Here is a 15,149-nt window from a genome sequence, read left to right on the forward strand (position 1 = left end):
GGCAACAGCAGGAAGGAAAAACTCCATGCAGCATATGGTCACCTGCTCACCCACTGAGCTAAACCGGCACCACTAGGAAAAACTCCTTTTTAACAGGAAGAAACCAGAACCAGGCTCGAGGAGGGGTTGCCATTTGCTGAGAATGGTTGGGGGTGAGGGGGAAATGACTGACCCAGACACGCGGTGGAAGAGAGCCAGAGATAAATAATAACTAATGATTAAATGCAGAGTGGTGTATAAACACAGAGAGTAAAGAAGAAACACTCAGTGCATCATGGGAATCCCCAGCAGCCTAGCACTATTGCAGCATAACTAAGGGAGGATTCAGGTTCACCAGATCCAGCCCTGATTATATGCTTTATCAAAAAGTAAAGTTTTAAACCTAAACTTAGAAGTAGAGATAGCGTCTGTCTCCCAAATCCAAACTGGAAGCTGGTTCTACAGAAGAGGAGCCTGAAAGCTGAAGGCTCTGCCTCCCATTCTACTTTTAAATACTCTAGGAACCCAAAGTAGGTACAGTCTGAGAGCGAACTGCTCTAATGGGGTGATACAGTACTATAAGTTCTTCAAGATTAGCTGGGGCCTGATTATTTAAGAATATTTATGTGAGTAGAAGGATTTTAAATTCAATTCTGGAATCCAATACAGAACATGTAAACTACTCTTGCACATGCTTTTCTTATTTTGTCATGTATAACTGTTCACTTTATTATGTGGATCTATGTCTCAGGGTTCTGTACAGTGGTCCCTCATTTATCGTTAATTCGGAGTTACGTTCCAAAAAAACCCCTGCGATAGGTGAAATCCGCAAAGCAGCCAACTGTTTTACAATTATTAAAGTTTCAAACCCCACACTACACACTTTATACACGTTTCCACACTTCCCTCTCTTGTTTAAACACCTTCAAAGTTCAAACCTTGGTAGAAAAATAAATCCAGTATTACAGAAAAACAGTGCTTCGACATTGTTGTGTTTGTTGGAGAGCAAACTTACAAACATACAGTACAGCACTTCAGAGTCACACTGCTAGCAATCAAAAACTTATATAAATTTGACAAGCTGGACACATTCTGTACTGTACAGGAGACACGACACGAGATTGATTCACAATGGTCTACAGCCAATCAGGACGCAAAACACAATGCGTTGTAAGAAAAAAAAAAAAGGATGCAAAATTGCACGCAAAAAAATCCACGAAAAACCTCATTGTGTTTAAATAATATTCATAATAATGTCAATAATATTATTTTGGTAATGTTTTGGTAGCAAAATGTATATTTTGCATAGAAACATGTTGCCCCTCACAAACAAAGTTCCACATTTATGATGATGTCGCTTATCTACATGCTTTTAAAAAATCAGTGTAACAATATTGTAGATTTCCTGCGAATGGAGCCTTAGCTTAGTCCCTCTTTCTATATCCAAAAAACCCCCAACAGTCCTTGATAGTTTCTCAATATTTACTTCAAAAGTCCAAACATGTACACAGCAACAGAATTCCAAATTATGAAAACGTATAAAGCTCAATTCAAAATGGATGAAGAGAGATTGCAAGGTCAAAAAACCATGTGGCTCCACTGTCCTCTCGCCCAACTTCCTGTTTTTTTCCTGCACTATCAAAATTAAAGCATACATTTCAAATTAAACTGCAAGTAGGCTCCTACAAATATCTTTAGTGTTTTGAAAGGCGCTTTCTTAAATAAAATGTATTATTATTATTATTATTATCATGTTTCCAATACACCATCTTACAAGCCAACTACATCTAACAGCTAGATCTTGCTGTGTGAGCAAAAACACTTGGATCATCGGTTACATGAAAGAAATGAACGCTCGAAGTTGTGCACGATGTGACAAACTGTGGTGGTGGGGTGTGATTATAGGTTAGCTGCAGGGGGGAGAGGTGGAGCTGGGTAGTTCAGGGAGCAGTGCCAGGTGGGACTTGTTGGCACAGCTGCCACTCATTTGCTAATCGGAGTCAAAATAAAAAACAAGATGAAGGATTGACAAATTCAAAGCGACAGAATGAGATTTCCACTGAAAGATTTAAAAATAGCAGCAACAACCTAAAAAAAAAGTCCAGTGGTGCATGATTTTCATTTTTAGGGGCCCTTTCCCAGAACTTTTTGATCACACCTCGTATGTGGATTTGTTGAGCGTGAACAGCATTTCTCCGGGAGGTCTGGTTTCTGCCATCAAAACACGCTAAGCTAACCCTGTCTATTTTAGCACATGGCACTGCCACAGGAAGGATACTTTAACTCAAACAGATAAAAAAAATATTACACTTTGCTTTAAAATGGGAGCTGTGGTAAAATATCCAGGCTCATTTTATCCTGAAGACATTTTTAAGAAGTTAGCAAGTTTAAAAAGGAAATTGTGAAGACACCGAGCTCGTAGGGAATGATTTAGTAGGGCAAGGTTGTCTTCGGGTACAGAATTAAAACTATTTTTAAAAAGGGAGCGGTCAAAGAGGGCTCATGTAACTCAACTCCAAGACATTTTACACAGGCGCCTCATCAAACTCAGAATTTAGTTCACATTCTTGTGATTCTTTCCTGAAGTCATGAGTACTGTTTGCCTATAATGCTGTAGCAACATTTTTAATGATGGCGACTAATATGTAGCATAAAAATGTTCTGCACACATGACTGAGACATTCACGCTCACAGTCACCACAGTCATTGCTTCATTACTTCCCTGTTGTAGTTTTTAAATTTAGTGTAAGAGACCTACTATAATGCTTTCCACTTACGCAGCATTTTTCTATATTAGTGGTGGAATATACACATGTCTTGGGCAGGAATGGAACCAGAAGAACACCATCTACCTTGCCGGGGTGGAGTTAGCATGTTCCTCTGTGTGTCCGTGTTGGTTTATACCAGGGGTTGGCAACCTGCGGCTCCAGAGCCGCATGCAGCTCTTTAGTCCTTATACTGCGGCTCCGCGTGGTTTGGGAAAATAAATTAGAAGTATTTAGCTGAAGTGTATTTTATTTATGTTAGTTATTTTTTAACTTGTAGTTCTAAATTGGAAGATTATTGTGATATTGAAATAAAAAATAAAATTATATTCTATTATTTTTTCATCGCTCAAAATAAGCGTCACACTCGCGGAAGCCAGGGTACCCGCCGAATCGCCATGCATTTATCGAGACTTTCAACCATTACTATTATGGATAGTAATGGTTGAATCCACATTATGTCAGCAACTACTCTCCACCGTGAACTATGTTAAAAACAAACACCGCTCACGCCTCACAGACGACAGCTTACAGTCCTGCGTAAAGATGAAAGCCCCGATTTGCAGACGCTGTGCGCAGAGGTTCAGGAGCAGAAGTCCCATTGTAAACATGTAAACAGTAACTCAAGAATGAAGTAACGTAGGAACTTCAAATCGATACCATAGTTGTATCTACAAATAAACTTGGACAACTTCCGATCTCAGTAACCTCGACCTCAAGGTCAGAGCAAGTTTTCTGGAAATCTTGTGAATGTGATAACTTGAAAACAAGATGACGTGGAATTTTGAAATTGATAGCTTAGATGTGTCTACTAGGAGGCTGAGGGGTGGTACTGGCAGCTGCAAGTATTTTTAACTTCCACCTGGAGCTATATTGCCTCTTAGATTTTGCACTGTGTTTAAAGTCATTTAGATGGTTTCCTCTCCATCTGAACACTTCCTGTGGAAACAATGTGTGAACAGTACAAAGCGTATTCATCTAGGAAGCTGGGGATGATTGAGGAAATGTTCAGCGTTGGGCCCAGCTCTCAGCAGCAAGTATTCATCTCCGACATCGGACTGATGACAAAGTCAGACACTTATTTCAATGACGTTTTCTAGCTGCTCCTGTTCTGCCCTCTCACAAAACAAATCTGTAATTTTTTCCGGTTATTGAAAAAATGGTGAGGACAGTGTTTGTAACTGTAACTTTTTCTGCGTTTTGATGGCTCCCTGCTAATAAGCTCCAGGGTTTCACACTGCAGTAAACTTAGTCTGAAGTAAGCTTATTTTTAAGTTTCTTCCTGCATCTCATGACTTCTCTATAATGGGTGGTGGGAGGCGCCATAACTGCATGTCATAAACAGATGAAAGTGGATCTCATAGATCTTTTTCAGTGTCTGATTCAGAATCTGTGTCAGTGAGGTGCCTTCTAGTAAGAACAGCTGCATTAGGTTCAAGGCTTCTTAGCTTCCTATGTATTAAAGCAACATATGTTTACGTACTTATTCGCTCCGTGTCAAGAAAAAAGGTTTTATAGAGTTTTGGCTACACATTTTAATTCATTTTAAATATGACTGAACTGAACTTGGTAGATGTCCATGCCTTTCACATTAGGCCTGCTAGTTCTCTTAAGAATGTCTGAGCTGGCTGGCTGTCATCTTTGGCTTCCTGAAATTGATCTGACTCAGTGCTGCTGGACATGTCTTATCTCATGAAGGTCATCGATGTGCTTCCTGTGTCTGTTCTTCCCGTCCTCTATGAGGCATTGTGGCTGCATGGCTGCAGCATGAACATACCCTGCAATGATTAGCCTACATAAAAGACTGTATTTAACAATATAAACTTCTGATCTAGGTCTTGATGCAAGCACTGACATCCAGGTAAGAAGATTTGTGGGTTTCCACTAAAACTTTCCAGATGAACAGAATCAACATTTTGGTATATTGATCCAGGTAATATTCATATATGCAATTCATAGAGGACATACTGTACTAACACTGCAGTTCCAGGATGAATTATTCAGGCCTCTGATGTAACCTGTAAGTGATGTAATCAGTACTTAGATTATGTAGAAGGTTTTACATTACATTTTAACATTCTACATGTTTTAACACACATTCAGGTAGAAGGAAGTAGAAGCAGCAGATTTATGAGCACTAATCCAGCCATGCAAGTGCAGTTCCCCATCAGTATGTAGTATTTCACTTGTTATAGCTGTGTTTTATGTCGTTGACTTGACTTGGCAACACGTCTGTCCAGAGTACAGAAAAATGATCTGACAAATCTCCACATGAAGTGACCTTGACATGACTGCATGGTACAAACTTGTTAAGGTCGAAAGATTTATATGGTCTAAGTTTTTCCCTTCATATAGACGCTGAGTTTTTCCACAGGGTATACAAAAGAGGCGATTCATACCCCAATGTGGAATGTTAGCTCCAATGAATGACCGTTCTACCAACAGCAGTCACTTTATGCCACCACTTGGACTCCACCCACAAAGTAGGTCATGAAGGTTTACAAACAGTGGACTATTCTTTGTGAGGTAGATAAAGTGCTTATTTGGTGTATAATAAAGCACTGTAGGGTTAAATGTGCTCCAAAGCTCTTTGACTGTGCAGGAAGATTAGGAAAGTGCTTTACAACTGCTGTTACAACCTGAATCACAGACACCTTGTTGTTGTTAGCTTGGAGCTTTTTGCTGCTCAGGCACTGATGAATCTGGAAACCACTAATAGTTAGAGGTAGTTAACATTACAGATGTAGTATAGCAGCGGTCCCCAACCCCCGGGCCTCGGACCGGTACCAGTCCGTGAGTCGTTTGGTACCGGGCCGCGAGAGTTGAGGCTCAGGTGTGAAATGTATGGTTTTCAGGGTTTTTATCGGTTTTCAGCGTTATTTTGTTATCGTTTTGATCGTTAACTCGGTTTTCCTGGGTCTTTTCACGTGTGTTATGTATAAATCTTCTTTTTTTCGGTACCGGTACTAGTTTTATTTTGTTGTATTTATCCGCAACACATTAAAGGCCGGTCCATGAAAATAATGTCGGGCATAAACCGGTCCGTGGTGCAAAAAAGGTTGGAGACCACTGTAGTATCCAGTTGTTCAGTCTGACGTCACTAGCCATGTCTGGGTCTAAACTCTGCTGCAGGTCCATATATCAAACGATCACTATGGCATTACTGAGAGTTGAAAAACTGTCTAAAGTCTTTCATCTTTAATAAAATGATCAGCGTTCTGCTCTACCAGGTGTAACAATTGAGTTTAACATCCAGGCATCCATGAAAACGGAATTTATGACATTTAACGGAGTTAGAAGTTAGCAGGGAGTTAGCTCGCTAGCTTCTATCTAAATACAATATAGCATGTCCTGACTGCGGGGTTTTGGAAACAAATTAAAACGTACAGCTCTGTTATCACTTCCAGCATAAATGAAGACAGAAAACTAAAAAGCAGTGACGTTTGTAGGGTTACTGAAGTTGGGCTAGCACAGCTATGTTAGCATAATATAAACAAGCTAACTTTTTTTCCACTCGATAAAAGTTAACGTGAGTGTTCTCGGTGGTCAGGAACAAATGTAATCGCATGGCAGGATGCTGTAAAAGGACCAAACTTCAGCCAGGAGAACAACTGAGATAATCCATCCACAATGCGAGGTTAGTCATTCATATACTGCTGCATGGGCTGGGCTGTAGTTACATCCTAAGGTTTTAAAAACTGAGCTTAAATAAATGATTAGCGGTAATAAAAGCTGAGGGAGGTCAACAGTGATCACTGACTGTTTTAGGAGCTTTTTGAGATTAAATAGAAGAAAATACAAAACATTAAACATGTTAACAACACAAAAGCCATATTAAACGCAGACTACTTTAGACCCGGAAGTAGGATTCGTCGCGTCATCACTGAACAACCGGATAGTATGGTTTTGATTTAAAGGTATTCAGAAAATACTGATTAACCAGCAAGACCTTGTGAATTCTACAGTCCTCTGGTTTGAATATTTGATGATTTAATTTTATCCTCTGTAAGGTTCATAATTTCATAAAATATATGAATACGGTCTGTTCATAGGAATCTGCACTGTTCTTTGAATGATATTTACTGTTGTAATGCATGAAGTATGTCTTAACTACATTTTGGTTTCTGGGTAAGTGTTTATAACTTTTGTATTGTAATATAAAGGTTACCCAATTCTCTAGTAAGACAAGCTGTTGATTGCTGTTTGTCTCAGACGCTTAGAAAGGTGTGACCTGCAAAACCCCAGCTGGTCGAAACATAATTTGACTGATGTACACAAAGTTTTAAGCAATTATTAGAAAAGCTGAGTTACAGTATGTGAACACAAACACCACTTCCTGCTGTTCCCTGTGAGAATTGACCTTTAACCCCTATATCTTGCTCCCAGTATTGAGTCGGACACATGGCATCCCTTGAGAGCTCGACAGCCTGTGCTCTACAAGGTCTCTGCTTTCCTTTGCTTGATTCTGTGTATATTTTTTTACTCTTAAAGTCTAAAAATACACTTGAGTGCGGATGTTGCTGCTGTGTTACATAAACTTGTGGGATTGAAGTGTCAGGAATGAGAGGTTGGACAGAAAGTTTTTGGATCCTAGTTCTCACAAAGTAAACAATTATGGAAGAGAGGACAGTTTCCTGGAACAGCTTCACACAGGAAAATCTACACAGAATTACACTGAAGTGTCATGTTTTGATAACTTTTTTATATACTTGAGGAAAAGTGTCCCAAGACTGTAGAGCTCCACTTTAAAATCTCGCACTGACAGTAATCAAGTCAATTATTATTACTAATAGGAGTAACTTACTGTGTATTCCAGACCGTGGTCGGCTACACAGTAAAGGAGAATGTCTGCCTTCATGTAATGTGGATCATATCAGAACTGTTTTTAATATTATTATAAAACTGTACTTGACCTCTGTATATATTGAACAAATACCACTGAAATTGCAAGCAGACTTGACTGTACATTTTGAACAAAATAAAGCTTAGAAGGAAGGCGACTGGACTTCTTTTGGTTTTTTATTTTTTAGAAGCTTCTCAGATGAAAGGTAAGATGTTTTCAAGAAACTTAAGGAAGTCCATTCGTTTTCTTTTCAGGCTCCCCGGTCTACCTGGATGACTGAAAACCTGCACAGAACCAATGAAACACTTTGTTGCACAGTGTTTTCATGTAAGGTGGTCTGGGTTCAGATTCAGGCTGCGTTCATTCTGTGTGGAGATTGCATGTTTCCCCGTGTCTATGTGGACTCTTTCTGTGTATTCTAGTTTCCTCCTACAGTCCAAAGACATGAATTAGGTTAGGGAGACTGGTGACCTGTCCAGGGTATGTTTTGCCTCTTGCCCCATGAAAGCTGGGATAAGCTTCAGCTCCTTATGACCCTGAGTTAATTGAGCAGACAAAACTTGATAGATATCCTTTAAACTATTCAACAACGGCTGCTGGTTGTTCTTTCATTACAGTATTAGAGAGAAAACAGTTGCAAACAATAAAATAAATCAATAAATAACACGTGCTAATAATCTTCAAAACTACTTATTAACACCGCAATACTAAGGAGCTATGCAGGAGACTGCGAGAGAAGGAGGCACACTGTGTATTGAGGTTGGTACAGTTTAGCAAATACAGAGAAAGTGAGGCAGGGCACCTTGTGTTCATCAGAGTTTTATCGTTGTCTAAGTTTAGATCTTGGCTTGCAGAATGCATCTCAAGTAACAAGGCTGCTCACTCGCTTTAGTAGCACCACAATCCAGACAAAAACAGGGCTTTACACAGAGCTTTAAAGGAAGACAAACACAGAAAAGTGGCAAGTCACTGAAAAATAAGAGTAGAGGCGGGGCTATCAAAGCCCAGCAGAGTCATATAGTGAAAAATCTCAAACAGGAGGCAAACACAGAGAGACCTAAGGCAGAACCAGGACTATTCTCTGTAAGAAAACAACTCTTCACCACATAAGTTTACCGTTTTTTCTACCTGGACAATGACAGAGAATGTAGAAGATCAAGTCAACTTCTCTCAAACCTCTGGGTCTGAGCAACAGACACCGCATTTTCTACGAGATGTCATCTTCCACGGCAAGTTTAAGGTAAGCATTTCTGCAAGAGACACAGAGACTGAAAGAGAGAGAGTAGGAGGACAGATAAGGCAAGATAAATAAAGACACGGAATAACATCTATTTAATAATAGTTTGGACTTGGATTTGATGTAATACTTCATCCTCACTGACCTAACTGAACAACTGATGATTGGCCATAGTTTTTGATGATCTTGTGCAGCAATTACAGCTATTTTAATATATTTAAAACTCAACATACTGGTTAAAAAATAAAAATAGTCAGCAGTCCTTGTTGAACACAACCAAAACTTTTACACTGATACGGTCTTTAAGAGTGCTATTGCCACTCTGCGGCACTGCTCATTACTTAAGGCAGATACTGCTGCTTTAAGTAATGAGAAGGATTAAAATGAAGTTCCTTCTGCAGGTCGTACACTGCACTGAACTGTAGCTGGTGTATACTGTGTTTTCTGTGCTGGTACTGGCATACAAAAGCTCAGTAAAAGAATAGCTTGATAAGTGCAAGTCCAGAAAGGAAATCTCGCTATTTTTACATTCTTTCCATGATATATGGTTTTGTGTGTATTAAAAAGCAAACAAACAACATATGTGAACAAAACTGTTAAATGTTTACATCATCGAACCCTGCTGGTGATCCAATGGTGTCAGACACTGAATGGCAACACTCCTGATTTGAGTGCAGTTCTTCTTGTTGGATATCCTCCCCATCTCTTTCTGTGTGCATTTCTTGCAGTCCCTCTTGTCAACTTATAAATGCATAAATCATGTTCCCTAGGCTCTCGCTCTTACATGTGTGGTTTAAATCTGCGTATTTTCAGCGGCTGAAGGCTCTAACTCCAGAGGAAAATACCCGCTCCCAGCATGGGCTCTTCTTCCAGGATGGTCAACGGCGTGTTGACTACGTGCTCACCTATTCCGTGAAGAAGTCGAGTGGAAGCCACTCCACTCGCCAGTCAGTGCATCTCCTCACTGAGAATGTTGTTACCCGCAGCTTCCGCCATGGTCCTCAGAGTGGTGGCGAAAAGCTCCGAGCCAAGCAAACACAAAGGACGAAAGACTCATCCTCCGTACATTCATCGACGGTTATCGACATGGAGTTGGGCTGTTCAGGAGAAATCTTCAATAGCCAGGAGGATCAGAAGGCATTCAGACGAGAGGAGTTTGAAGGAAAACTGAGAGACATGGGGCTAGAGCTGGAAAAAGATGAAGATGTAAGTTCTAATAATTATTTATTACAAAAACTAACTGGCCTCATTTGGTCACTTCTTTTCAGTGTGTGCTTCCAACCAAGCTCATTTCTTTCTGTCTTTCTTTCTTTTTTTGTACGTCTTATCTTAAATGAAGTCATGTCAAATTTTAACCTACTACAATGACAGTTTCTTTCAGTATACAAGCCCTTAAACTACATTTGAATATGTTGAATTTTGATGCTTTTAATTCATCTTATTATTCCAAGCATTTTTGAGCCCTTGTAACCTTTAAATTGGGTACAGGAGCTAGCCACACAATATCTTCAAGGCCGAAAAACACATTTAAGCTTTTTTTTAGCTTTTTTTTTTTAAAGAAAAAAGAAAAAAAACTTCATCCAAATGAGTTTTACACCCACTCCCAGTGTCACAATCTGAAATAAAATATTTTTTATATTTTATATAATGTTTTCTATAACCAAACTTAAAATATCGATATCATGACATATCTCATAGTTTCAGTAACAAAGAAGCACAAATTTAATGCCTATGAGAGAAGGAAGTGAATATTCTTAGTACAAGCCAAATCATTTTTCTTTGCCTCAATAGGAAACCATCACCTGCTCCCCTAGAGGGAGGCATAACTTTAAATTGACTACTTCTTTGTTTTGATACTTTTAGCTCTAAGTTTGCTGCTTTGGTTTTAGAGCCATTGCAGTTTTAGAGCTCTAACATACTGGCTCATCACCAGTGCTGTGAAGCTATACTGGCAGATACTTCCTCAGACTATAAAGAGGAGCTCCTTAAACTTATTATCACCCTTGCAGAAAATGATGACTGACTCATGACTCATTTAGTGATGGGAATGCTTCCACAATGAAACCACTCATAAACCTATATGCATTACACTCATAAGCACTTTCAAGGCTCCTGACAGGGGGGTTATTTTGATGCTCATTTTGAATTTCTAAAGGGTTGTCTTGACTTAAGTTGCTGCTATTTAATTGAGTGTGTTAATATGTGTGTTTACAAGCAGTCAAACAGGTGTATCTGTGTATGGCCCTTCACGTATTATCATTTGCGAGAATGACCCTCAGGGGCGCTAAGTGTGACATGCCTACCATGAGAGATATGTCTGTAGGCTTTCAAAAAGGCTTGTTGGCCAACAGCATTTTTCCACTCAGCTTATTGTTCACCATAAAGAACAGCAGATCTGCACATGCACTAGAGAGACAGAAATGATACTGCTCTGCAGGTCACAATCTCCACTTTCATGCATCTCACCCTTTCTCTCTTACACATCTTCACTAATCCACTGAAACACACTTGAACACACAAACTTTAAACTCAATAGAATGTCAATAGAAAGAATTTATGAACTTATTCATGTTGTAAGAAATGTCCATACAGATGTCATCATATATTTGAAGGTGTGTTTTTATGTTGGTGTCCTTGTTAAAGGACAGAACAACAGCAAAAGCAACCTCACCTCACAGAACACATGTGCTTGCAGCTATGCCATGAGTTCACTGGTGACTCCAGCAGTGATCAACTACTGTATAAACACAAATCCTGACCTCTTTCCAGATACTGCTCCCAGGTACATGGATGACACAGGGGTCAAAACAAAAACACCTGAACTGAATCTTCATAGACCTGTTAGAGAGATCTCTGGACCATAAGTCTTAACAATGAAGTCAACAATGAACTTTCACGAGGATCGAAATTTGCCATTTTACACTAAGCACCTACTGGATCACAAACTGTGGTTCTTGAAGCACCATGCCAGAAAAGCCTGATCTGAGCATGAAAAAAGTAATTTCCATTGCAGTTTGATGTTCTAATTGCGAACTATGTGAATGCACTGCTACACTGTTTCACAGTTTTGGCAGATTTACAATTTGACTTGATCTTGAAATTTCTGTCTAGTGATGACAGTGTCTAATAATAGTAATTACTATTATTATTATTACTACTATATTTTTGCACAGTGGTTTTTATTTACCTTGTAACTTATATAAACCTTATATTTAACTGCAAACGTTAGAAGATAACCGTTTCTCAATGTCTGCAATATTTTAAGAGGCAGCCAGTTTCTGTAAAACTATTTGCAGGGTTGCAGTTTAGCTGTATCTATATATCAGTCACTTAAAAGTGGAAACTGATATTCTGTCTATGTATAAGATGTCCTAATGCCAGAATAAAAATAGAAAATAGTTGTCTCCACAGCTGACCTGAGGTTGTGAGCACCACAGAGAGTCTGAATTCCTGGTTTTCTACACATGGCACTATCTAATTTCTGACATTTTGGTAACTACCAGTATTAGCTGATACTAGGTTAATTCTGGTTTAATGAAAAAAATCCCCAGTCTTTGTAAATTTCCAGTAAGTTGGACCTTTGAACTAACAGACAGGGAAGAGAGAGACTACAGGATCAATTTTCCTGAAACAGAATACACAGTAAAACACCAGTCTAGTCTCGGGACACAGGGGTGTTCAGGTGACATCAGTATTTCCTAATCAGTAATTCTAGTACCGTATTTTGCACACAGTTAGGCCCATATATATTTGGACACTGACGCAGGTTTTGATGTTTTTTACTGTTTTTTTTTTTACTGACACATATTCCAGTTACAGTTATAAAATGGACATAATGTGTAGAGTCTCAGCTTTAATTTGAGGGTATCTACATTCAAATTGGATGAAAGGTTTCATGCTTTAATGCTTGCTGGTCAATTGACTCAAAGGTTATTTCATGGGCAGTTGTGGGCAATTCCTTCTTTATTTCATTATCAATTAAGAAGATGCCTGGAGTTGATCAGAGGTGTGGTGCTTGGAAGTGAAAGATTTTGCTGTGAACCAACAATACGCGGTCACAGGAGCTCTCCGTGCAGGTGAAATAAGCCATGCTTAGGCTGTGAAAACAGAAAAACCCCATCCGAGAAATTCCTACAATATTAGGAGTGGCAAACTATAGTTTGGTACAAGAAAGCTCTGGTGAATGCGGCAACACAAAAGACCTGGACGTCCACAGAGGACAACAGTGGTGGATGATCACAGAATTATTTCCACGGTGAAGAGAAACCCCTTCACAACAGCCAACCAAGTGAACAACACTCTCCAGGGGGTAGGCATATCAATATGCAAATCTACCATAAATAGAAGACTGCATGAAAGTAAATACAAAAGCTAGGTACTTGAAGGTGTGGAACAGCTCATGATCCAAAGCAAACTACATCATCTTTAAAACATGGCGCAGGCAGTGTGATGGTTTGGGGTGTATGGCTGCCAGTCCCACTAGGACACTAGTGTTTATTAATGATGTGACACAGGACAGAAACAGCTGAATGAATTGAGTCTGAATGAGGTGTTCAAAGACATACTGTCTGCTCAAATCTAACTAAATGGAGTCAAATTGATTGGGCGGCGTTTCATAATACAGATGGACAATGACCCAAAACATGCAGCCAAAGCAACCTAGGAATTTATTAACGCAAAGAAGTGGAATATCCTTGAATGGCCAAGTCAGTCACCTGAGCTTGAGCATGCATTTCACTTGCTAAAGCTAAAAATTCGGACAGAAGCAGAGCAGAGCATTAAAAAGGAGGATACCCAACTCCCCTTTCACCCCTTTGGGCTTTGGTCCTCTACCAGAGGCCAGGGAGCTCTTGGAGTGGTTCACTTCATTTCTTGTGGTTAGAAGACTTTTGGTCTCAATGTGAAACGTTTTGCTCAGATGTAGCTAGAGTCACATGCAGTGTTCCACAAGGATCTGTTTTAAGTTCCTTGCTGTTCTCAGAAATCAGAAATCAGAAAGGGTTTTATTGCCAAATGTTGAGCAGGTTTACAACATTAGGAAATTGCTGCGGTGCTTCAGTGCAAACATACTGTTACAAATTAAGCTTAAATAGACATGAAAATAAAAATGAGAATAAGAATAAGAATTAAAAGTGCTAAGTAGATAGATAGATATATACATGATATATACATGAGTGCAGGTGGTGATCAGTGCCAAACATGGAATGATGCAGTGAACACAGCGTAGGGTCATGTGTTAGTGGTGGAAACAGTCATACGGTTATTGTTCATGTGTCCAACAGCAGAGGGGAAGAAACTGTTCTTATGGCGAGAGGTTCTGGTGCGAATGGACCGGAGCCTCCTGCCTGAGGGGAGCAGGTCAAACAGACTGTGTCCAGGGTGAGAAGGGTCAGCTGAGATCCGAGCTGCACGCCCCAGTGTCCTGGAGGTGTACAGGTCCTGCAGAGATGGGAGTCTGCAGCCAATCACCTTCTCAGCAGAGCGCACAACACGCTGCAGTCTCTGTTTGTCCCTGATAGTGGCTCCAGCGTACCACACGGTGATGGAGGAGGTGAGGATGGACTTGATGATTGCAGTGTAGAACTGCATCATCGTCCGTGTTGGCAGGTTGAATTTCTTCAGCTGCCTCAGGAAGTACATCCTCTGCTGGGCTTTCTTAATGACGGAGGTGATGGTGGGCTCCCACTTCAGGTCCTGGGTGATGGTGGTACCCAGGAAGCGGAATGAGTCCACAGAGGTGATGGGGGTGTCAGTCAGGATGATGGGGGGAGTGGAGCTGTGTGCTTCCTGAAGTCCACAATAATCTCCACTGTCTTCTGGGCATTCAGCACCAGGTTGTTGTGGCTGCACCAAGACACCAGACGTTCAACCTCCCTCCTGTAGGCAGACTCATCCCTGTCCGAGATGAGTCCAATAACGGTGGTGTCATCTGCAAACTTGATTAGCTTGACAGACTGGTGGGTGTATGTGTATATCTCATGGTATATTCTACCACTATGCTAGATTATTAGTTCTGAATTAGTTTTAGTTTTAAATACATTTCTCATCATCTTTATGTAGACAATATTCAACTGTACCTTTTTTCAAACCTTATGAACTGGACAAACTATCCATTCTAATGGACCGTCTTAAGGAAATAAATGGTTGAACAGCAAACATTTTTCTGTAGCTTAATACAAACAAGACAGGCTGTTTAATTATGACTCCAGAGAGCATTAATCCCCAAATTAGACAACATCTGGGAGCTTTCTCATCCGCTGTAAAAGCTACTGCTCAGTAAATTTCTGATCAGTCTTTGGCTTTTGATGCCTACATGTAATCTGTG

The 15,149-nt window shown here is 39.9% G+C and overlaps 1 protein-coding gene across 2 annotated transcripts in view; it reads left to right on the forward strand.

The window, feature by feature from the left end:
• Positions 1-7,802: 7,802 nt before the first annotated feature.
• Positions 7,803-15,149, forward strand: part of ano1b (anoctamin 1, calcium activated chloride channel b) — a 38,986-nt gene continuing 31,639 nt past the window's right edge. The window contains exons 1-2 of one of the 2 annotated variants that reach the window (XM_026174798.1): positions 7,803-8,827; positions 9,638-10,030. In XM_026174798.1, coding sequence (XP_026030583.1) covers positions 8,723-8,827; positions 9,638-10,030 — 498 coding nt within the window. In that variant the 5' untranslated portion in view covers positions 7,803-8,722. The remainder of the gene's footprint in view (positions 8,828-9,637; positions 10,031-15,149) is intronic. The other variant, XM_026174799.1, reaches the window with a different exon arrangement.

Source organism: Astatotilapia calliptera, chromosome 7, assembly GCF_900246225.1.
Source record: "Astatotilapia calliptera chromosome 7, fAstCal1.2, whole genome shotgun sequence".
NCBI classification, from domain to species: domain Eukaryota; kingdom Metazoa; phylum Chordata; class Actinopteri; order Cichliformes; family Cichlidae; genus Astatotilapia; species Astatotilapia calliptera.